This window comes from Paramisgurnus dabryanus, chromosome 5, assembly GCF_030506205.2.
Source record: "Paramisgurnus dabryanus chromosome 5, PD_genome_1.1, whole genome shotgun sequence".
Lineage (NCBI taxonomy): Eukaryota > Metazoa > Chordata > Actinopteri > Cypriniformes > Cobitidae > Paramisgurnus > Paramisgurnus dabryanus.
In genome coordinates, this window is record NC_133341.1 from 24766491 (window position 1) to 24790311 (window position 23821).

The 23821-nt window shown below is 39.7% G+C and overlaps 2 protein-coding genes across 2 annotated transcripts; both read right to left on the bottom strand.

Moving 5' to 3' along the window:
• Window positions 1-545: 545 nt before the first annotated feature.
• On the bottom strand, window positions 546-3346 carry LOC135732478 (charged multivesicular body protein 1b). The gene is made up of 8 exons (XM_065250543.2): window positions 3161-3346; window positions 2514-2611; window positions 2132-2278; window positions 1984-2052; window positions 1783-1890; window positions 1614-1657; window positions 1409-1481; window positions 546-1325 (listed from the first exon to the last, which is right to left on the bottom strand). Exons 1-8 carry the CDS (start codon window positions 3174-3176, stop codon window positions 1281-1283), a joined length of 600 nt encoding a protein of 199 aa, XP_065106615.1. The 5' UTR covers window positions 3177-3346; the 3' UTR covers window positions 546-1280.
• Window positions 3347-4637: 1291 nt separating this feature from the next.
• On the bottom strand, window positions 4638-23654 carry brwd3 (bromodomain and WD repeat domain containing 3). Its single transcript, XM_065250544.2, has 40 exons — window positions 23287-23654; window positions 23100-23158; window positions 22979-23008; window positions 22771-22830; window positions 21779-21929; window positions 21489-21587; window positions 21182-21342; window positions 20557-20778; window positions 20295-20395; window positions 20127-20197; window positions 19947-20047; window positions 19726-19766; window positions 17823-17927; window positions 17494-17647; window positions 17258-17392; window positions 17036-17164; window positions 16715-16940; window positions 16225-16359; window positions 15938-16118; window positions 14846-14936; window positions 14599-14769; window positions 14402-14493; window positions 13823-14027; window positions 13642-13740; window positions 13400-13507; window positions 13164-13288; window positions 12945-13027; window positions 12278-12389; window positions 12131-12192; window positions 11857-12012; window positions 11364-11484; window positions 11156-11281; window positions 10920-10995; window positions 10638-10688; window positions 8177-8320; window positions 7923-8075; window positions 7684-7829; window positions 7432-7508; window positions 7033-7164; window positions 4638-6942 (listed from the first exon to the last, which is right to left on the bottom strand). The coding sequence occupies exons 1-40, from the start codon at window positions 23318-23320 to the stop codon at window positions 6281-6283; spliced, it is 5187 nt and encodes a 1728-aa protein (XP_065106616.1). The 5' UTR covers window positions 23321-23654; the 3' UTR covers window positions 4638-6280.
• Between the last annotated feature and the right edge of the window lie 167 nt (window positions 23655-23821).

Sequence of the window (23821 nt, forward strand, 5' to 3'; positions counted from 1 at the left end):
ACCAGTTCAGCCAAAGTGGTAGAGAGATAGAGAGGTAGGGTGTAAGGGGCGGGGCTAGAGAGCGAAAGAGAGAGAATGGGAGGAGGTAAAGTGAGAATTAGTTAGGTAATTATCAGAAGGAAACAGATTATTTTAGATCTTTTCATAAGATATACACGAGTACCTAATAAACAGGCATGAGCTTTGACCTAAATATGTTTAAGGTTGAAATGTTTAAGAATTTAAGACGCCATATTAGGGATATCACGTCTGACAATATGCTTAGTCATAGTTTCTGAGCAGCAGATTTCTTCTGGGACCGTTCTAGAAGCAATGTACCTGTAAATGCTGCTCGCTGGGCTAAGCCTGAACACAACGGGCCAGTGACGAGCCCAGTGGTTCAATCAAAAACTGTCCTGCTTTAAACTAAAGAGACATTGTTTTAAGTCTGAATATACATATATAACAAGTGTTAATAATCATTAACCATAAACAGATTCTGTTTGGAATAACATACTTCTTCCCGATGAAAAAAATGCTATTTATAAACAACAATACAGAGTAAAGAAGTTGCAAAATGTTTATTTATATACACACATATACTGTATTTTTATTATCTGAACCAGCGGATAGAGCTGTAAATTGACAACTTTTTATTTTATTTTGGTTTTAACCAAAATAGAGATACTCGAAAATAAAGATCAGATGTGCTGTTCATTCAGAAAAGCTTGAGAATATTTGGCTATGACTTTCTGAAAAAACTAGGACTTTTACTGCCTCAGACAAGATGAAAATATTTAATTTAAACTGTCTTGAGATAACATGCTTTATACGTTACAAAGGTCCACAGTTCACCGAAGCAGAGGCAAAGATGTGTGTGCAGAAATAAGCAGAAGAAACATCACCCAAAAAACTTATGATACCAATGCCGGTGTAGGTTAATGTTTCTACATTGGCAAAAAAAAAAAAATGTTCAGAGACAGCAATCAGGTATTTAAAACATGAAGCAAATAAAATGAATAACATTACACAGATATCTCACGCACAACATAATTTTTAACCCAGTTATAGGGACTGAAGACATACAGTTGGGCCCTATAACTGATGACAGTGTTATAGCACATTTGAAATTTCTGGTTTTTCATTTTCTTATGTGTAGAGTTTGGTTTATGCATTAAAGAAAATGATACACATAAAAATAACAAGCCCATATCTATCAAGAGTCAGTTAACAAAAGAAACGTTCATCAGACACTCCAGCAAAACATTCACTCTCACAAACACACTATTATCCAGTTCTCCTTAAACCTGGTCTCTCAGTTTAGCCAGTCTCTGCGAGAGCTCGTCCTAAAGCAAAAAACATAAAATTGTTAAACAGGATGTTTGACATGTGAATTTGTATGCCTGCATGTGTGTGTGGATTATAATACCTGTTCTGCAGATGCAACACTGGTTCCTACTGATCCTGTCTGACCTTGAGGTAGCTCCATATTAAGGTCCAGCCTAAACACACATACATATAGTTTAGACCGATATTAAACTGGCCTTGGCTGCTATAAATCAGTTTTCATTGAATCGCCTAATTAAACACAAATAAGATTTTTAATAGATTTTGAAATTTTGTGAAAATCTTACCCGGCCTCATCTGCCATCTCCATCATCAAAGTATCAACTTGACCCTAAAAGACATCACAGTGCAAACAGGGGTCAAACAACTGTGTATGTGTTTGTGTGAATATCACCCGTGCTTTGATAATTGTATATATGTGTGTGTGTGTGTGTGTTTGAGGGTGTGATGTATCACCTGTGGTGTGGTCAGCGTTGTGGTACTGCTCATCGTGTCCTCCATTTGAGATGTCTGTACATCCAGAGTTTCAAATTGACGTTCGAACTTCTCCATCAATGCAGATATCTGACCAATCAGAACACAAATTTATTGTAGACCAATCAGTGCACCAAAACACTTCATCCTAAAATAGTATAGACAAGCGTTATTTCCTTTTACCTTTTCAAGGTTCATGCTCTTCAGGGTTGCATCCATTCCCTTCACCACTCCAGCCATGGATTTGGTAACCTGCGAAATAAGTCATAAGTTGAATATTAAATATCTGTTTAAGGAATAATTTAGTAGCGCTGTGCGTGTTTGTGTGTACCTGGTTCATGGTGACTGCTGTTTGTACTCGTGCAGCCACCGCATCGACCCTTGCGCTCATTCGAAGGAAGTTTACAGACTGATTCTTCTGGCGGATGGCATTTTCTGCATGTATCCGTGCAACCTCCATGTTGCCCTTTTGGATCGCCTAGATAACCAAAAAACAAGCCGTCTGGTTTATGTAACCAGTTACATAAAAAACAGATAAAGGAAAAATTCTCAAAGTATTTATACAACAACCCAGAATTCCTGCAAGTTCGTATGGATGTGTTCGAGTGACTTGGAATTATGCATTTACCAGACACTTCTATCCAAAACAGCCTACAGTAAATTCAAGGTGGTATACATTTTTATGAATATGTGTTTCTTGGGAAGTTTGTTACCTTTTTGACTTTGGCCTTCTCTGCCTTCTCTTCTTTGTCGCATTTCTTGGAGCTGCGCTGAAGTTCTTTGGCTGCGAACTTCAGGTTAAACAAATTCTCTGAAGTTGAAGGTCAAGGAAGAAGTTTGGAGTAAAAGAATTTGTTACGTTGTGGTACCTTAAATTTATTTTTAAAGGTAAACGAGTTAGGGGTCCTTACACAGCACAATAAATGCCCAGTGACTGAACAAACTCGACTGACAGGCTGGACTGAGAATTCATCTAAATAACACATAGGTGGGGACGAATTACGTCAGTCTTTTACGCGCTACCTGTCTGAATAGGTTTAGTGTTTAGATCACCGTTTTACACAAATAATATAACACATTGGGTTCACGGAGCAATTTAACTTACAAATAAAACTCGTCAAGAGCACTGGACCTCAAAATCAAGTCTCTCTTAATCAAAAAAGGCAAAACAAAAACAAGTTACTAAATAGTATTTAAGTTAGATTCACACATACATAGATAACACCTTCCTTGTGTTTAAAATAAAATTGAATCTATATTCAATCTATAAATAACTCTGAGTAAACATGTTTATATTATGAATATGAGCAGTGAAGTAAAAGTAGACCGGGCCCGACCCCTTTAGTCTTCATTAGGATACTTTCCATGTTTGACATCGCGATCCGGTTGTGCTGTTAGATCCAGTAGATGATCAGTGGCGAGTACAAGTAGTTTTCAGCTATGATTTTGACCAGATATTCCTGTGGTATCTGTCCCCGCCTGGCTCTTTCTCTGTTTGTTGTAATTTCTCTGTATTCACTTCCGGCTTGTCGAAACAACTGGAGTGGCGTCACAGTCATGCGCTCAGATCAGATGCGTTCGACTTCTTGCTGCGCAGACCGTTCGCATATGATATCAAAGTACCGCGAGAACGATTCGAGAGTGGCGTTCCCGCGGTACTTCGATGTCTTCGAGTACCGATGGATCTGCACAGTGCAGCATGAAGTGGAAAACACCTTGATCGTGGTGACGTCAGTGCCAAATACAGAGAGCCGGTGTTGTGTCGAACTCAGTTCCCCCTATGTTTCCCTTTAGTGTAGTGTTTTTATAACGTTTTCATCACGTTACATTTAGAAAGATTAAAGATTTGAATTGGTTATACTAAAAGGCAATAATATCATGTATTTTATAATACAATTTATTAAATATTTCATAAATTTGACAGTTTTCTATTAGGGTATTTCTTTTAAAATATAGCCTGTCTTTTACTTTTTTTTCCTTTACTGGTTGTTTTAAAAATGTAATGTTTGCATACATAATAAATATAAATATTATACATATAATATGATTCATACTGTAAAAAATAATTGACTTACCATTAAGAACAATACAGATACATTACAGAAACGCACACATATACATCTCAGTAGCCATTAAAACTTTAAATACAATACAATACAATACAATACAATTTTATTTGTATAGCACGTTTTAAAAACAACTTACGTTGACCAAAGTGCTTAACAAGGCAAGGAATAAAAATACAACACGAGAGAAACACAGGACATCAAAAAGGAACATCAAGGAATATTAAAAGCTTTTGAGAAGAAGAACGTTTTTAAGGAAGTTTTAAAAAGTGTCAGGGTTTGGGCAGATCTGATGTGTAAAGGTAGGCTATTCCATAGCTTCGGTCCGTAGACTCCAAAAGCACGGTCACCTCTATTTTTGAGCCTGGTTTGAGGGAATATTTTATTATAAATATATAAATAATAAAACCTATAACGTGATAAAAACGCTATAAAAAACACTACACTGAAGGGAAAAATTGGGGGAACATAGGGGGAACAGACTTCGACACAACACCTGGACGATAGGCTTGTTCGACTTCATGCGGCGCCGCAAGAATCGACAGCCGGATGACGTCAAAGTATCGCGAGAGCGAGACGAAATACGATTTCTTAAATCATTCTCGCGGTACTTTGACGTCACTCGGCTGTCGGTTCTTGCGGCGCCGCATGAAGTCGAATAAAGCCATATCTTCAACGCACTTGTGTCACACACGTAACTTAACAGTTGTACAATAAATATACATTTATGTATTTATTTATTTATGTACAAATAAGGACACTTACAACGGGCAGTTTTACTTTTTTATTATAAAAAACAATGCAAAACGTGTAAAAAAAAAATAGACACGCACATAAGCTTTAACCTAATTTCATGGTGACCATCTGCTCTATTATTGTTACAGAATGGACAATTCTTCGTCTGTCACGCCGTGAATCTCTTCAAAATGAGTCTTGAGAAAGATAGATGTGAAATGAACAAACAAACACAGAAATTAACTCCTTCCCGTGTACATGAGGTAATGCATGCGGTAGACTGATTTGATAGAAATAATATATTTTTGCATTGCGATTGGCTGCTGTTGCTTATTAGCGGGATAGACAGAGGACTAAGAGAGTGAATTTCACAATAGTGCATCGGAAAGAAAAGAGAAAAACTGAAGTGCAAAAAGATGTAAAAATGTTTCACAATAAGAGAACATATTAAACATCACATCACACTTCGGTTCACACCCTCCAAGTTTCACATCTGATATCTCCGATCAATAATGCTCAGAATTCATCATCCTGAAAATTCACCTATGTAACACAAGAACATTGATCAGATAATTACATCAAGTTATTTTCAGAGAGGGGTTCTCTTTCTTCCACATTTAAAACAAAACTCTCCTTAGTTTTCATGATGCTACAGAGTAAAAATAACTTTGAAAAATAAAAATAATGCAAGAAATATCCTTTTGCTGTTCAGAAAGATCCAGGCAACCAGCTTTAATTTATATCTGAATCAATCACAGTCCAAGATTCAGATACCTTTACCTTGTATCCCCCAATCAGCTGCCACAAACTTGACATAAATGTGCAAACATTATCATTACTATTGTTCTCCTTAGTGTAAGATAAAAATGAATCGAAGTTAACTATACAACAGTGGAAAAATATAAATATTTTCTGTAAAAACGGTCGAAGTGTGTTTGCATTTCTGAACAAGAGAAGCGAGCAGTGCATTTTCTCTCACATTTCCCATTATCCCCCATATATCTGTGCTCTAATGGATGAGGCATAGTAAGCACATCTGGAAGAAATTAATGCATCTCAGAGGTTTTGATCAAAACAAACACCTGCACCAAAAACAATACCAATGCTTCAACAATGACAAAAAAATGATTCTATTATCTAACAGAGGTATATATAACCTGATTTCATGTTAGAGTCAAGTCATCTGAGTTATATGGTAAACATACGTTTTTAACAACCCCCTTCATGGGAAAGATGGAAAATAAACACAGATTTCCCCAAAAGTATGAAAAGAATACTAGAATGATAGAAGAAGAGGAGAGCAGCACCATCTTTCTGATCATAACAAAGTGAACAGACAGAAATTCCTCTGAGTGAGTTAGACAACTTGAAACCGACATGCATCTGTCATACACGAGGAGGAACTGAGGGACAGAGAAAAAAAACTGGGAATGGTAGGGAGAGCTGACTCTACTGCCCTGGACCAGAGTAAGGCAGAGGTGACTGATTAAGTGATGGCGTGGTGGTTTCCATGGAAACCACAAATATGAGAAAGCACCACAGTCCAGGAAGAGTCATGAGCTTCGAGTCTCCAAGAAAAAGCTCAAAACGTGAAATAAACAAAAAGTCACAAAAATGTACTAAAAACGAAATCCCTGCAGTATCGCTGTAGTGAGTCAATGTTACGGTCAAGGTTCTAGTTAGTGCGACCAGCCCATAAGATGGCTAACTCTCGCTCTTTCAGTCATCCGACGGACTCTTCCAGAGCGTGACATTCCCAAGTTCAGCGGGTCTGACGTTGGCCCCTCCTCTTCAGAATCATCATTGTACAAAACTGTCCGTCGTCCTTGGTTACGAGTATTGACCCGCCCTGGCTTTGCAGTCCTTTGACTTGACCTCTGACTTCCAGTATTTGTAGGTGAAGTGACCTCTTCTTCAGACTCTTCCTCTGATTCCTCAGACTCTTCTTCTTCCTCCTCCTCCTCTTCCTCCTCTGGCTCTTCCTCTTCCTCAGGCTCCTCTTCTTCCTCCGTTTTCCGTGCACGTTTCACAGATTCTGTCGTTTGCTCTTCCTCTGTTCTCTTGCGCTTCGTCTCAGGGATGGTGGCAGCCGGCTCTTTGCCCTTTTGTGTGGATTGGGGGGCTTTGCTGTAGTCGTGATCGCCTCCGTCGGCAAAGCCGCCCACCTCATCCTCGCTGTCGTCACTTTCTGACGAAGACGATGATGTGGAGGAAGACGACGTTGAAGAAGACGATGTGCTTGATGTACCAGACCTTTCGGATTCAGAGATTTCTCCATCTTCTGTTAAAGCTAGGCGTCTACGAGAACTTCGACCTCCGTTTGGCAGAAGGCTTTTGGCATCTAAAGACACACAAAGAACGCAATGTCCTGTTCATTAACCTGTGTCAAGGTAATAAACCATAAGAAATAAGAACTTGTGTGCATTTATACCTGACAGTTTCCTTGGCGTAGCTCTGCTGCGTGTAACTCTGTTGGCTCCGAGTTGGCCTGATGAAGAGGATGAGGTAGAGGAGGAGGATGAAGAGGATGGCTGACTGTCCTCATCAACTGCAGCACTCAGATCTGATGAGGAGAAATAAACACTCTCAGGCCCTCTTCACACATGGTATTAATATCTATCTCGGGTAATCACATATCTGGTAGTAACATGCATCTTCTGTGACCCCTAATGATCTTATTATACCCGTGTTTACCTGAAACAGATCTTAATATCAGATGTAAATTGGGTTTCACAATAAAATGAGTTTCAAACATACAATAACAGGGACTAGCTGTTGCTTACTAAAGTGTCACAAACACACTCTGATGTACACAAAAAAAAACACACACCTCGTGAGGTTTTCCTCGAAGAGACCTTGGCAGGTGTCTGGGAAGATTTCTTTGCTGATTTTGGTTTTCCTTTGGGGCTGTAGAACAAGAACAAAGAAGTAAATCTGTTGCTAACACAAACTTTAATCCTTACATTGCTGAGATACAAAATAATATGACAAATTTCAGCATTATATCATATTAAATCAGGCACAATTCAGATACCTTAATAATAAGTCTAACATGATTTGAATGTGCGTGTGTGTGCATTACCTGTTGGGAAGTGACTGTAATCTCTTGCTGTAACTGAGTCTCTGTTGACTCCTGCGTTGATGCTGGACAGCAGATTTATAATCTGAGATGATATTAATGATCTGATGCTCAAAGAACGCTGACAGACTCAGGGTCATGCTGTATATCTAAACGACAACAAACACCGTTACGGTCATAGTGTAGACCTCAAGAATAAACACTCAAGAGTCATATTGATGAAGCAGAGTAATGTGTCTTACCCGAGACTTTTTGTTGGGCGTGTAAGCCTTGGAATTGCTGAAGATAAGCCGCACATCTTTGGCAAACTCCACAGGATTCTCGTAGTTTCCACCCATCAAAGTCTCAGAAACAGTGCCCAAATCCATAGGAGTATCTATGATGTCACGATAATCCTGCAAAAGAGAGAAAAATCAGATTTGAGTAATGTGACCGGGCATGAAACAAACATGAAAAAGATAGCAGTGGATAGAGCAGGAAGACAGGAATGAGTTACCGGGTATGAAAAAAGATCGACAGGCTGGCGAAACGGCTGTGAGTCCGGGCTTGCCATCATTCTCCTCAAAAGGTCCTTGCACTTCCCATGCCACGCATTTATATCCAAAACCACACCCCGTTTCTGAGGCAAAGTATTGGATCTCTAAATAAATGGAAAGAGGGGTTACACAAACTCTATTATACACTAGGGCTGCAAATAACAATTAACCGAGCCATTATGTTTTTTTTATAAACTAATTCGATAAAAAACATAAATATTACTTATTTTGCTATACAAGTGAAAAATCTAATTAAGGCATTAAATTAGGATATTCACATGCAGTGTTGGGGGTAACGCATTACAAGTAACGCGCATTACGTAATAATATTACTTTTCTGAAGTAACGAGTAAAGTAATGCATTACTTTATAAATGTACACATTCCTATTGGAGTTACTTTTTTAAAAAAGTAATGCAAGTTACTTTTCAGTTTAATTAATTAAATTTAAAAATAAAATAATGTACTTTTTTTATTATGCCTGAGCGGGAACAGTTTGAGTCAAAAACAGAGATGGCAGGCCAGAGCTTTACATTTTTGCGATCATAAAAAACACCTGCAAGGCCTGAAAGAGATCAAGCCTCAGCCAAGTAAGAAAAAGTAACGCAAAAGTAACTTCAAAGTAACATAAGCAACGCAATTAGTTGCTTTTTCGGGGAGTAACTTAATATTTTAATGTATTACTTTTAAAAGTATCTTTCCCCAACACTGTTCACATGTAGAAGTGTACATTTAAAAGTGCAAAAGCCAAACACTACTACAGAGTTTTACTAACGTAATCTTTTTGATTTTGATATTTTAAAGGAACAGTATGTAAGAAATTTATATCAATGAATCATTAATTGGCCCTGAAATGTCACTAGACATTAAGAAATCATTTTCATTTCAAATACTTATATCACTGACAACAGTGGTCTGGCCAGGATATTGTCATCTAAAAAGTGGAGTTGCAGCCCTCAACTGATGTTTATGTTGTCGTTTGGTATATTGGCCACCAGCTGTGTGGTTGCAGTACCAGTTTTAGCCACACGTTTTGTGATTGCAATACCAGTTTTGGCCACAATCCTACATACTGTTCCTTTAAGCCTTAAATAAAAAAATATTGTGCAGCTTTTAAATAGTAAAACAGCTTTAACTTTTTCTCCGACATTGATGGGATAATTCTTGAATTTGGAGAAAACGCTTCCCTGCCAATGATAAGTTTTTCAGGCAATTCGTATTTTCCCTACTATCCACCTGGTGGTGCCCTTACCAAACTTATAAAACCCGTACGCGAGCTGCCACCAGGGGGTGCGCGAGAGGAAAAATTTTATGGCGGTGTGTTTCTCTAAGTAAGATTTTCCATACAAAAAATGAATAAAAAAACATAGACAGTACACATTTCCTTTGTAAAAAGGAAATTTATTTAAAAAGGAGCCGTTTGGATTTAATTTGTGAAGGATGGACGCACTTTTTTTTGACTTGAAGGTCGTGGACTATGGGTGGACCCTGTAACATTACATTTAATCAACTGAAAGATCTAAAACAATTTCTAAAATATCTAAAAATGTGTTTGTCTGAAAAACGATGGACATATGCAACTTGGACAGCTTAGGGGTGAGTAAATCATGGGTTTAATATCATTTTTGGCCGAACTATCCCTTTAAACCCATCTTTTTTACATCCCTGGTTATTTGCGCATGATTAAACATAAGTCTTTATGGCAGAAAACAAAGCTTTGTTGCAAATTTTTTTTTTGAAGTGGGGATTGGGGGTGCGCTAACCCGGTTGGAACATAGAAGGCGGTGCACAGGAAAAAAAGTTTGGGAACCACTGCCTTAGGGCAAACAGTTCAAACTCCATGTATGTTTTGAGGATCGCTCTGAATCCGATCTTTATCAAAAGTTCTTTACAAAAAATGGAACTCTCTCCATTTAAAATTTGGCATTTTTGAAGAAACCTACCCATATTTGAGAGGTGATAAAAGAGAACAAATGAAGGTAGGATTAAATGTAGAGCTGCACAATAAATCGTGTGCGATTGTCACGCGCATCTCGTCAGTAAAGCCGGTGCCTTGATAAGTAATAATTCGCCATCAGCTGTTTTTTAGATGGAGCAGCATTTACTACACAAAGCCGTAGTTCACTGACAAGCAGGGAAATATCGCATTCATAATCGCAGAAGATTTTTATTGATATTGAAGAAACACAGTTCACGTTGTATAAAACAGATGTGTGTCCGCGGCGGGAGCATGTGAAGTCACAGACACAGATCAACTAATCGATAATAAAATTTGTTGACAACTGGAGCATGTGGAACTTTTGGCAAGGCAAAGCAAAATGATGTCAGGATCTCTTCAAACCAACAATCCTATTCGTTCTTATGAATGACTGTGAACTCTCCTTAATGTTTTATGTAGATGTCTGTGTTTGAAAGTTCTCACCCTTTGACCAGTGGAAGTGCAGGGAGTGTCTGAGTCCACATCCACTGTCTCCTACAAAACAGAGACAATGGATATTTAATATTTTACAAAAACATTTATATAAATTAATACAATAATAAAAACACCCATCACATTATTATGCTCTATCTGATTGGTCAATCACACCATCCATCAGTCTTATGCTCTGTATTGTGGTACTATCATCATGTTGGGGTTTCTTTGCAATATTTTGACTGTTCGCCAACCAAAACATACACAACTCACACAGACTCCCAAACTCACCTCTTCCTCTCCTGCGCTGCTCAATTCTGTCTTCATCTTATCATACAGGTCCAAGATATCAGTGGAGCTTTGATCCCTACAGGGAGAGACACACACACACACACACACACACACACACACACACACACACACACACACACACACACATTAATAATAAAAAGCTACATGTGGAGACTGAACCCAGTAGGTGGACTGGGGATCATAGCCTTGACGTAAGAAGCAACATGCGTTCTCACCTGATGAAATGCAACAGGATGTCAGTGACCGCTTTGGCAGCCGTGACGATGGGACTCTGGGGTTCGTTAAATGTTCGAGCATTGTGCTCGATGTAACGCACCTCCCACATGAGAGCCGAGATTCGCCTACATACACATAGACATATAAGAGAACTGCATGCAGTTGTGTATAATAATTTGTTAATGATCTCTGCCTATTTGTGAATACCTGTAAAAACGGTGCACTAATCTTGTTCTGATGGTGCTGAGGTCGGTGGGATAGGCCACAACAGTGCAGTATAATGGATATTGCCTTAAATTGACAGGAGTAGAGAAGGGCTTTGCCACGTCTATAAAACAGAAATGTGTAATTATTCGATAACTTATTAAGAAGATTTAAACATTTTGAAAAGTTCTTTATTGTCATTGTACCTGTATATATGCCATGACCTCCAGTGTGACTATATTAAACACATAATACTCTCTTGAGCTGGTATAAAATGATTACTATATACATATATTGTAATCTATCATGAAAATTATAGCCACACATTTCTCCAACTACTAAAAACTTTTCGTACATATACACAGACAACTATAACTACGGCTACCACAACTTTTCAGTTTCCACAAGAAAAATGCTTAAATACACAGAACAAAAAACTGCAATCTGTGAAACAGAAATGAATTGTGAGTGGTATGTGTGTGTGTGTTTCTCATACCGAGTGTTAGCAGCTGATCTATGGCGGTAATGACTCTCTCACACTCGTCATCTCGTGTGTGCAGACCCCATTCACCCTCCTGTGGGGCGTACAGAAGCGACTGAAGCTCATCCTCTGTGACCGGGACACTGTCTCCAGTCTCCTCTGGAGATGGAGCTGTGGGTTATCACACCATCAGACATGACATAACATGACCGATTTAGTGTATGGATAATATAGCCGATAATATTATAATATGGCTAATATAATGTCAGAGCAGCTTGTCATTCATTACCTTCTTCAGGTATGGGCTCCATATCCCACGGACTCATCTTCTCTCTCTCTGCGTTGTCCCACCTACAACACATACATTAGACACGTCAACACAAATGATGAAACACACATACACACAGTTGTTGATCATGAACACATTAAACTGTACCTAACAGCGTAGCACTGAAAGAGGCTGTCAGGATATTCAGGCTGCAACGGCTGCTGATCCTCCACTGAACCAAACCACCAGGCATCATCAATGATGCTTCTGAAACGTTGACCTACACACACAGTTGCATTTACTGGAATGCATTTTAATTAACGGGGCAATCCACCTTTTTGAAAATATGCTCATTTGTTTTTTACCGTTTTGGAATCCATTCAGCTGATCTCGAGGTCTGGTGGTACTACTTTTAGCTTAGCTTAGCATAATCCATTGAATCTGATTAGACCATTAGCATCACGCTAAAAAAATAATCAAATAGTCTCGATATTTTGCCTATTCAAAACTTGACTCTTTTGTAGTTACATCGTGTACTAAGGCGGCAAAAAATTTAAAGTTGCGATTTTCTAGGCCGATATGACTAGGAACTATGCTCTCATTCTGGCGTAATGTTTCAAGGACTTTGCCATCAATGGTCTAATCAGATTCAATGGATTGTGCTAAGCTATGCTGGTACCACCAGTCTAAGAGTGAATGGATTCCAAAACGGTACATTTTTTTAAAACAATTTAAAGTGAAGTGTCCCTTTAATGCGCATTTTAGATTCCAATCACATTACGGCATCCAAATACAGAGATTTTAATTGAATATCAAAAAAATAAACAACACTCACCCGGTTGCCAGTTGCGTTCTTTGGCTTCATTATAAAACTGTTGTAGCACCAAAAAGTCAATGACATCAGGCATGTCATGATACCTAAAGAAAACCAGCATTGACAATTTCACCTTCATTACCAAAAAAAAACACCTCAAATTAAAATGTAAATATCTGCCAGGCTACAATATGGTGTAAACAACTAACTACACGTAGTGTTTGCTGCTAGTATGCATACTTCAAGCTAAAGGATTCATTAGTCATTTTCCCTGAGGTGGGGTCCAGGAAGGCCAGTTTGAGGCAGCACAGAGTAGGCGGCCCGACCTCATATTTAATACCCACGACCTTCACAGACTCCTGATCCTAAATAAAAAAAAGAAACAAACAACATACAGTTATGTCCATGCTGGTTTGGCAGATCAGCCTAATGGAATTTAGACTCTATCCCTAATAGGAAGTACATCATCTCCATACCCTGATGTCCAGGCGGTTCCAGGGCTGTTTCTGAGGATTGATGCTGTAGGCTTTGGCACGGCGAACGGCTCGGACATATGCTTGATGTCCCTGACGGAAATATATTAACTGCAGGAGACAGAGAGATAGATGACTGTAGCAAGTTTGAATGCAAATATTGCACATGGTTTAAAATGAAATGTTCAAGAAGCACATCCGGTTGTGGTAAATGTTTTAGTTTGTGTCTACATTTAAAGACATACCTCATCTCCCATTTGAGGTACGAAAGGTGAACGCCTTGGAATTGTCTCCATGATCCAAGCAGGAGGCAACAATTCCTCTAATTCTCCGGCAGGTACGGACTAAACAACACAAACACATAGTTTAGAACAAAACATATTAATGGATAAATGATGCCTGAATAGATGATAAATAGATGCTCACCCGTTGTTTGGTCTGCTTAGGTTTCTTCACTTTATCTGCTGATTTGCTTGTTCCCTCATTTTCTCCTTCTCCCTGCCCTGTACCTTCCTCCTCCTCAGAGCTACTGCTCCTGGCAAGGCGGGCCTGCCGTCTGGTTGTCCGCTTGGGCGGCTGGAGGTTGATTCCCGCATCTGCCGTCCAATCAGAATACTCACTAGAAGAGTCACTGTAAAACCAATTGAAAACACAAAACTATATCATTCGAAGAGTTGAAATATTTATGAGCTAATGCTCATGAAAATTAAACACATGAATTTTTGACCTTAAAACAAAAAACATGGAAAAAACTTATTTGGCCTTATTTAGTTACACGCATGGTTTAAACTTAAACTAGTTCAGATATGAACTATCCACTTTTCTCACTGTGCCACATTACCATTAATAACATGCTTCATTACTACATGAGATGGTTTGGCACGCAAACATAGACATTTGCAACTGAATAACATCTCAATCTGTATCGCAAATATGCTTTGTGATTTATCCTGCATATGCAATGAAATGGTTTTATTCTGTAAAATACTAGGATTATTTGGACACCTGGAGCTGCTGTCCTTTTCCCACTGTGCTTCGCCATCAGATGACACATCACTGTTCTCGTTCTGCTCTTCTTCCTCTTCCTCCTCCTCCTGCTGAGTAGACAGACAGGAAATTTGAAATAAAAATCTTGAATCTAGCTCTGAAAAAAACAATAGATGAACAATCCTAAAACCAGAAAACTCGCTGTTGGCTTTTACCTCAGCGTCACTGTCGGACTCTCTTGCGCTGGCCTCGCCGCGCTGGTATGTAAGCGTGCTTGTGCCGCGTCTCCTGTCTCGCGTGGAGCGAGTCTGATACCCGTGTCTCCGCTGCTGAGCCTTACGTTGAGGTCTCCGTAACATGCGAACATTCTCAACTACCGGCTCACTCTACAAAGAAAATAAGGGTTATCCAGTGATCCGGATGCATATATTTGCGTGTGTATGCTTATATGTGTACACTCACAGCTTTTGTAAGTGGAGGTTTTCGTTTCTTATCAGTAATGTAGAAAGACCGTTCCACATCTCCTTTAGCTAGCCTGCAGTCCTCCATCACTCTAAGCATACACAAACACATTAGATCAATGAAGACAGCATTTTTAAAAAGTACAAGCATTTCTAGTGCATATTTATTCGTGCAATCAGTTTGACAACTTAAAGGGACACTCCACTTTTTTGAAACTCTAGCTCCCCTAGAGTTAAACATTTGATTTTTACCTTTTTGGAATCCATTCAGCTGATCTCCGGGTCTGGCGGTACCACTTTTAGCATATCTTAGCATAATCCATTGAATCTGATTAGACCATTAGCATCGCGCAATAAACAACCAAAGAGCTTCGATATTTTTTTATTTAAAACTTGACTCTTCCGTAGTTACATCATGTACCAAGACAGACGGAAAACTAAAAGTTACAATTTTCTAGGCCGATATGGCTAGGAACTATACTCTCATTCTGGCGTAATAATCAAGGACTTTGCTGCTGTGCTGCAGGACGCACAATAATATTACGCATCACCTGAAAAGAATCCCCTGTTACTGAAAGTAACCAAGGGGACAATTTTCGGGCAGTGCGTAATATCACTACGCCTGCTCTAGCCATGTTACAGCAGCAAAGTCCAGATTATTATGCCAGAATGAGAGTATAGTTCCTAGCCATATCGGCTATAAATAGATTTAATTTATAAATAAAAATATAATATATTTTAAAATAAATTTTTTATTTTCCTTCAGCCTTAGTACAAGATGTAACTACAGAAGAGTCAAGTTTTAAACAGGAAAAATATCCAAACTCTTTGGTTATTCTTGAGCGTGATGCTAATGGTCTAATCAGATTCAATGGATTATGCTAAGCTATCCTAAAATTGGTATCGCCAGACCCTGAGATCAGATGAATGGATTCCAAAACGGTAAAAATAAAATGTTTAACTCTATGGGAGCTGACAATTAGCATATAAAAAAACTGGAGTGTCCCTTTAATGTTATATCTGTGGGGTTAAAAATATGGCTGGTAAGCAAAAGCCCTTCAACGTACCAACTCATAAGTTTTTAAACGTTTACCTGAAAATGCCCATCGGGACTTCATTAACCACCACGCGGCGACTCCATGCCAGCAGGTCTCGCTCAGTGGCGATCTGACTGCGGGGAGCATTATTGTGCATCTGCCTAACGCCCTCAACCTGTCCGCTACGTCGCAGTCCAACATTAGGCGGTGACAGAGGACCACCTGCCCCCTCAGCACCTATTATGAAAAACAGCTTTAGTGTACAACCTTTGAATTAACAGACAGCATAGTAAATGCTGTAAAAAGCTGAAAAAAAGATGAATTAACAGTGGATCATTCTGACCTTCTGGACTTCCTGAGTTAAGTTGCTCATCTTGCTGGTGCTGGAGCTGTCTGATCAGATCATCCAATGGGCTTTCTTCCTGAGAATCCTCTGCGGTTTGCTGGCCAATCACCTGCTCGACCACCTCCCCATCACCTGGGAAACACAAAACAAGTTTTCACATCATCATTCTAGTGGTTAAAACACTATGGGTGGTTTCCAGGACAGGGGTAAGATTAATCCAGGACTAGGCCCTTAGTTATATTAGGACATTTAAGTAAACAAAACAAACCAAACCATACAAAAAACAGTACCATGTGTATCTTGAGACAGAATAATGGTACTGATATATGTTAAAATTAAGGCAGCTCAAACATGCACTGTAGTCTGGGAATAGGACTATGTATAATTCAAGAAGATTTGAAAGATTAAGACAGATATTAAATGAATATACGTATAGAGAGTGAACCTACGAAAAGTAAGAAAATTACAAGCCCAGCATACAAGTTACCATTAGCCATGTAGCCGAGTTGTGGTACAAGCTGCTCGTCTTTGCAGTTTTCTCTTCCTGGCACCAAACGCTGGTACCGTGGAGGGTGGGGGTTTCCATCCACATCCACCAGGAAAGGTGGGGGCATGAGATGGGGGGCCTGTTGTGTCTGCTCATCTAGTACGTAATTATTGGAATCCCGAATCAATGGCCGGAAATCCGTATGGAAGAACATTTGGTCTGGAATCTAAAATCAGAGTTTAGTTGAAATACAAACAACAGCGGTTATATTCACCTACTCAGACAGTTCAGAATCCAGCTAAATCTAAGACACACACAAACCTTTTCATATGGTTGGCTGCACCCAAATCCAAAGATAAGCAGATGACCATGAGAGTCTGTGCAAGCAAAGTGCTGCCCATCAACTGAAAATTTACAGTCGAACACAGCACCATGACCCTGACCCTCAATCTAAGAAAAGTGGAAAAACAGACATTGCACATAAAACTTAAAATCTTAAGATTTTCTTTAAATCAAAATGGCAGATATGTCATGCGTCCTCACCATATTGAAAAAGTTTCTGATCTTAAGGCCTTTGCTGAGGTCCCAAATATAAATGTTACCATCGTGGCCAGCCGATAATAAGATCCGTGAGTCAAAGGGGTGGGCTTCCAAAACAAAGACCTCATCGTCGTGGCCCTATAGACAGAGAAATGTGAATATGTTATATGCCGCAACTCCTCGAAAACATCCAATCAGGACACAGAGGGAGTGACTGATTCTCACATACAAACACATACCGACAGCACATGTAGTAATTGGCCGTTTGTTGTGTTCCAGACTTTGAGGAGGCAGTTCGAAACGGCTGTGATGACAGAACGGTCGCAGCGATCCCATGCGACCATGGTCACCACCAACTTGGTTGATTTATCATCACCTGATATCACAGCACTTCTGTGAACACAACACATATGTCCACGCAGATGTTAACAATCAAAATAAACGCAAAAAAGAGTTGAGTCACATTTTGAATGAATTTTCAGACAATACAAAGCCTTGCTTTAAAAAAAACAATGTGTGCTCGATAACACAAACTTGTCTTCTCTCATAGCAGTGTTCACACACTCACCCTGGTAATCTAGCGTTCATGTCCAGCACAATGCTCTTCCATTCCTGCTGATGGTATTGCCAAATCCGAGCCGTACCATCCCGACTACCACTCACAAACCTGAGACTAGAGACAATGACCCAAATAAAACATTCAATCAATTGTTTCCATTAACCTTTAAATAGTGCAAATTGAAATAGCTAATTGAAAATATGACCAACGGAAACCAGTGGCGGCCGGTGACTTCTGTTTTTGAGGGCGCTCGATGTGAAGTTCGTCACAATATGTATGTAGCCCGTCATGTGTGTTCAAAATATGTGTTCTGCGCTTTGAGAGATCGTGTGTGCATCACGTGTCTTGCCAAAATAAGTGCCTGCTGCAGACGCGTCTAAAGGGTTAATGAAGAGAGACACTCGCGTTTGGCAGATACTCGCATAATCTCATGCGTAACCGGAGTTTAATGTAAAGGGAGTGTCTTGCGTGTAATTTGTAAATGTGAGCGTCTCTTTTATCATAAACAGTTTTGACACAGGCACTTATTTTGACCAAACATGTGATGCACACAGGATCTCTCGACACGCAGGACACATATTTTGGAAAAGGGAACCACACACACACGATACTCCGAACACTTATTTTGAAATGCATCCTCGGATGAGAAGTAACAAACCACCACTGATGGAAACACGTCAATTTGGCATAAACACCCATATATTGCAAACAAATTTTTTACGCTTGGGTGAGGTGGTTTTTCAGGCAATTTGAAAAAAAGAAACTATTGCAAAACTCTAATGAAAACACTTTTTTCACATTTACCTGACGTCACCTGACGTGCTTAAAAGTCACATGATCATTCTTTAAATATGGTGCAGTATGTTTGGTTCGAGCAAAAGACAGAAGAGGTGTGTTTGACTTTATGTGGTGAACCAGCAAGCGCATGACATCAAAATATGGTGGGTGCAATTCGGAAGTCGACTGCTCTGTATGCTTTCAAGTCACTCTCAGGTATTTTGATATCATCCACATATCGATCTGTGCAGCGCCGCATGAAGTCGTACAAACCCGTAGCCATCGTTTTTGGAATTACTTATTGCATTACAACAAATTTACGTTTTAGTTGCATAACATCGGTTAATGGAAACATTGTCATTTTGCAAATAATGCTTAAGTTTTGCACGAAAATCTTTAGTAGAAGTGCAGCTTATACTTCAATACAACATCAATCAGTGATTGGTTGACTAGTCTTAAAGGAAAACACCACCGTTTTCAATATTTTACTATGTTCTTACCTCAACTTAGACAAACTAATACATACCTATCTTTTTTCAATGCATGCACTTTTAATCTTTGTACAGCGCCTCGTGAATGTGTTAGCATTTAGCCTAGCCCCATTCATTCCTATGGCTCCAAACAAGGATGAATTTAGAAGCCACCAAACACTTTCATGTTCTCCCTATTTAAAGACTGTTACATGAGTAGTTACACGAGTAAGTGTGGTGGCACAAAATTAAACTTTTGCTTGGAGCCATAGGAATGAATTAGGGCTAGGCTAAATGCTAACACATTCACAAAGCGCTGTACAAAGATTAAAAGTGCACGCATTGACAAAAGATAGGTATGTATTAATTCATCTTAGTTGAGGAAGAACATAGTAAAATATTGAAAAACGGTGATGTTTTCCTTTAAAAGTTAGACATTAATTTTTTCTTAAAGATTAATCATGACTGTTTTAAATGTTTTACATAAAAATATAGATTGCTCTAATTTAAATCCAAATGGTAAGACTGACTATACCTAATTGCTATTTAGTCAGACTCGTTCTTAAGACACAATCTTATAATAATGGCTATGTTTGCAACCGGCCACAGAACAGGATAAATGAAACTTTATAAAGACAAATGTACAATGATATTAATGAACTTACCCATCAGTGTTATTGCAGAACTGAATAGCTACTACTTTGTCCTGTACAAAAACACGGTGGTACAACATTAAATATGCACAACTTACACTATGAAATATATATATTTTTCATTTTCCTGTCCTTTATTACATTCCTTCAGTCACCCCAAAGGTTTTCTCTTTTGATCTTCTAATTCTAACACAATACTTTCTCATTCCAATATCTCAATTTTTCTCTCTTACCGTGTGCGAGTCTAGGTCTGAAAGCTTCACAGGTGTCTCTCTGCCGAGGTAGTAAACTCTGATCATGTGATCTGTTCCTCCAGTGGCCAAAAACATCCCCCCTAATATCAAAAGTCAGAATTACACTCTTATAATACGACGATACTGAAGAAGCAACTGAGTGTGAGGGTACCAACATACCAGAACTGAACGAACAGCAAGATATTTGAACTCCAGGGCGAGAACGTTCAGTGAACTTCACAGGCTTATCACTGCAAACACACAACACATTGTACATTTAATCTTAAAGGAAAGAAAGTACATTATGTGAGTCACCTTAGATCTACAAAAACATATATAGACACTTACACAAACTTCATGCTGATAGCGTTCCACTGCCAAAAACACACCATGCCGTCAGCTCCAGTTGTGGCCAGATAGCGAGAGGAAGCAAATGCTGATGGAGAAAACTGCAAAGACAGCCAGACAAACACAGACAATTTCCTTTAAAACACACAAAGAAACTAATAAAAAAAAAACAAATCTGTCTCTGCTTCCAGTGTTTATTTTATTTAAAGTCACTTTTATAATAAAAATGTCATGTTCATAAATGTAAATGCCTTACACACACCTGTATAGAAGTGATGGAGGCGGTGTGCCCTTGTAATACAGCAACAGGTGCACAGGTACGGAGGCACCAGACACGGACAATCTTGTCACAGCTTGCAGAGGCGAGGAGAGTGTTCTCAAAGTTCACCGTCATGTCTGAAATCTCAGCGGCGTGACCGCGTAGAGTCGCCAAGAGACGTCCATCGTCTGTTGACCAGATCTTCACCAGGCAGTCATCGGAACCCTGAGGGAAGCCAAATAACAATTGTTACAAACACCCATACATAAATCTGGGTGCAAAGAGGTGCTATTGGGTATATGGGGAGAGTTTTGAGCAATCAAGAGATGGAATGAATGGCGAATGAGCCCGGAGAGAGGCCTCACAAGCAGACAACCAGGCGGGATAGGAAGTCGCCCTGGAAGTCGTGAAGGGCAGGTCTGGGACTTCCAGGGTTCCCGGCCCTCTCGGCTGTACCAACCGTCTTGCGTATTTATCGCGTTGGAAAATTCTTATACTATATTAAATTATTTTGTTTATGTCTAAATAAATGGATGTCCAGAAATACGACTTTAATTAGGAGAAAAAAGTGTTTCTTACTCATCTGATGGCCTTTTTACAACTCAAGAATTTTAACCAATTACTGTACCGTAAAAATGCGTTGCCCGGTGCGGTCAAACGCCACGCAGTACACGGATGAGAGATGACCCAGAATCCTCCGATGCATTTTCATGTGCTGATATGTGCATGATGGTAAGGCATGGCTAAATCGGGCCACTCCTGTTGTTTGTCGAGCACCCATGGTTGACACTGTAGAGAGATATTGATTATTGCAATTCACTTACAAACATTTAAAGATCTTCTTGGTACAACATTAAACTGATGAAGCACTCTATTAGAGGAAGAGGAATTGACTTGAAAGCAATTTTGACAGGAGATGGGAGGGCATGACTTACCAAAATTTGGGGGTTTGACACAGCTGATAGATGGTTCTGGGGGTCGCCCCCTGTGCAGGGCTGCTACAGTAGAACCACTCCATATTGTATGTGAAGTACCTAAGAGCAAAACAACCCACATTTTTGTATGTAACCATGTTGAAAACTTTTTTTTTTAAATGGGTGTGAAACTGCCTCACCCCTTACTGTAAACTATCATTATGTTTGTTTCTCAGTGCTCTCATTGCTTGCTGAATACAGTAGGCTTTCGTAAACACATCTCTGACATTGTAAAATTGTGAAACTCTTACTTTTTGCCGCCCGCAGTAATGACTGTCGTCCAGTGCCCAGTAAACTGCGCACTCCAGGAACACTGGGAGGAATTTGTTTATCTACAAGTGGACCAATCTGCTCACACACATGCAACAGGTAATTTGCAGGTATGTGCTGATTCAACAACACCTAAAAATGAAAAAGCAAAAGTGTGACAAATTTTGTCAAGTATGGTAAACCATACTCGAAATGTGACCTTATTTAAATCTTTTCAATAATTTAACCCATCCCAGTTAGTAGTGAAAACACATACTGCAAATGGTGAACACACACACACACACACACACACACACACACCACTGCAACACCTGGGGAGCAATAGGGGATAGGTGCCTTGCTCAAGGACACCACAGTCGCAACCTGTCAGCCGTGAGACTCACAAGCCAGACTCTGACCATTAGGCTTCAACTGCCCCAAAACACACACATACAAGTTAACACAATCCTGTAAATTGTGTCTAAATATTCTCTTATGAATAATTAGGTTGTAAAATTACGTTGTAAAGTAAAACAGAATATTGTTTCCATAACATTTACCCATGAAGCTTGCTGAAGGTCCACCTCTTTTACACAAACACAATCCCTCTGTTTCATCCCAGCCAATCAAACGCCATCCTTGCCCTATCTTCCTCGTTGTAGAAACTCAATTTTGATTGGCTGCTGATTTTGAGTGACGCACTAAACCTCCAATCGCTTCTGAATACAGTACTTATGTCATATTGCCACCACCCCGGCACGCACAAAGCCTTTCGTTTCAAAACAAATACCTCAATTTCAACCCCAAAAATTAAAGTTTCCCCAACATTCTAATACAATCTCATATCTATTAAAAATGCTAATATCAACTTAAACACCGTACACTGAATTCAGCGCGAGTTTTATTATTTGTAAAATAAGCGCGCCAAGCACCTGTAAGAGTCTAATGCTCTATTTCACGTGTGTGTATGTGTGCAAAGTTTATTTAAACTCACCCAGTCTTCAAAGCTTCGCTTATACTGCTTTCCATCCCAACTCCAGCGCTTCGGGATGATCTGCAGACGCATCGGAGAAAACACACAACGAAAAATTTAGACACATAGTTGTTGCTCCCAGTTGCGCAGGGATGCTGAAGAGATGCGGATGTTAGGATATTAGGGAAGACATAACGGGTCCGAGGAGGAGAAGACAGATGTAACTTACCTCATATTCGTGCAGCTCCTGCAGCAGCATCTGCACAAGACACGGACACACATCGCGTTAGACACATTGTAACAAACACTCACCGCAACACACTGTTACTCGCAACCCGTCCCGCTCTCACCTGAGCTGATTTCTGACATGGTCCAGACTGCAGAAATCTGGCAATCAAGTAATACAACTCTGCAGGGAAAAAGAAACACACACAACATCATACATTAGCTTTTAGCTTAGCCTAGCTTAGCCTCACAGGCTAATGCTAAAATAGAGCATAAAGTGTTCCTGGCGATAAACACCAGCGTGATGCCCACCGGCTTCAATTTGCGAGCACGGTTCCGCCGCCATGGCCCGGTCCGGGCTGTGGGTGGAGGTTCGTGCGTGTTTTTACTGCTGGTGGTCTGCTTGCTAAGAGCGGCCTGTGTTGTATTTGCTCTCAGCGTTTCGGCCTGCAGTCACCGCTCGTGCTGCTTTGTCTGAGCGCCCCCTCGCGGCGGCTGTGCGCCTGCAGTAGCACGCGCCTCCGCTGGGGGAAGCTCACAGGTGAGCTCACGTTACCACGGACGGACATTTTGCATGGTTTGCAGTTGGGTGGTTTTGGGAAGGTTATTCATTTGAAACACTGACATGGCTGCATTTTGTATGAAGACTTGCTGGTTGCATTCATTTTATCTGAATCTGAAGAGAACTGTACAATAGGGATAAACACTTGTGTGATCTACCTTGTGTTATGTAAGATGTTGCATTGAAACAATTATTTAACATTCATACAAGTTTTCCTCTGCAAAAAAATGTCATTGATTTTTATTTTGTATTATTTAATTCACAATATATTGCTCATCAAACGTC

What these genes read in the sequence shown, in the direction of transcription:
- LOC135732478 (XM_065250543.2), bottom strand. An exon ending in GAGATGGCAGATGAGGCCGG is followed by an intron (nt 1,482 to 1,613) that starts GTAAGATTTTCA and finishes ATGTGTGTTTAG; the next exon opens with GCTGGACCTTAATATGGAGC. An exon ending in GTGTTGCATCTGCAGAACAG is followed by an intron (nt 1,326 to 1,408) that starts GTATTATAATCC and finishes TTTTTGCTTTAG; the next exon opens with GACGAGCTCTCGCAGAGACT.
- brwd3 (XM_065250544.2), bottom strand. Translation starts at nt 23,320, where the DNA reads ATGGCGGCGGAACCGTGCTCGCAAATTGAAGCCG. An exon ending in TTGCTGTTCGTTCAGTTCTG is followed by an intron (nt 20,048 to 20,126) that starts GTATGTTGGTAC and finishes TTTTGATATTAG; the next exon opens with GGGGGATGTTTTTGGCCACT. An exon ending in GCAGCGCAGGAGAGGAAGAG is followed by an intron (nt 10,689 to 10,919) that starts GTGAGTTTGGGA and finishes TCTGTTTTGTAG; the next exon opens with GAGACAGTGGATGTGGACTC.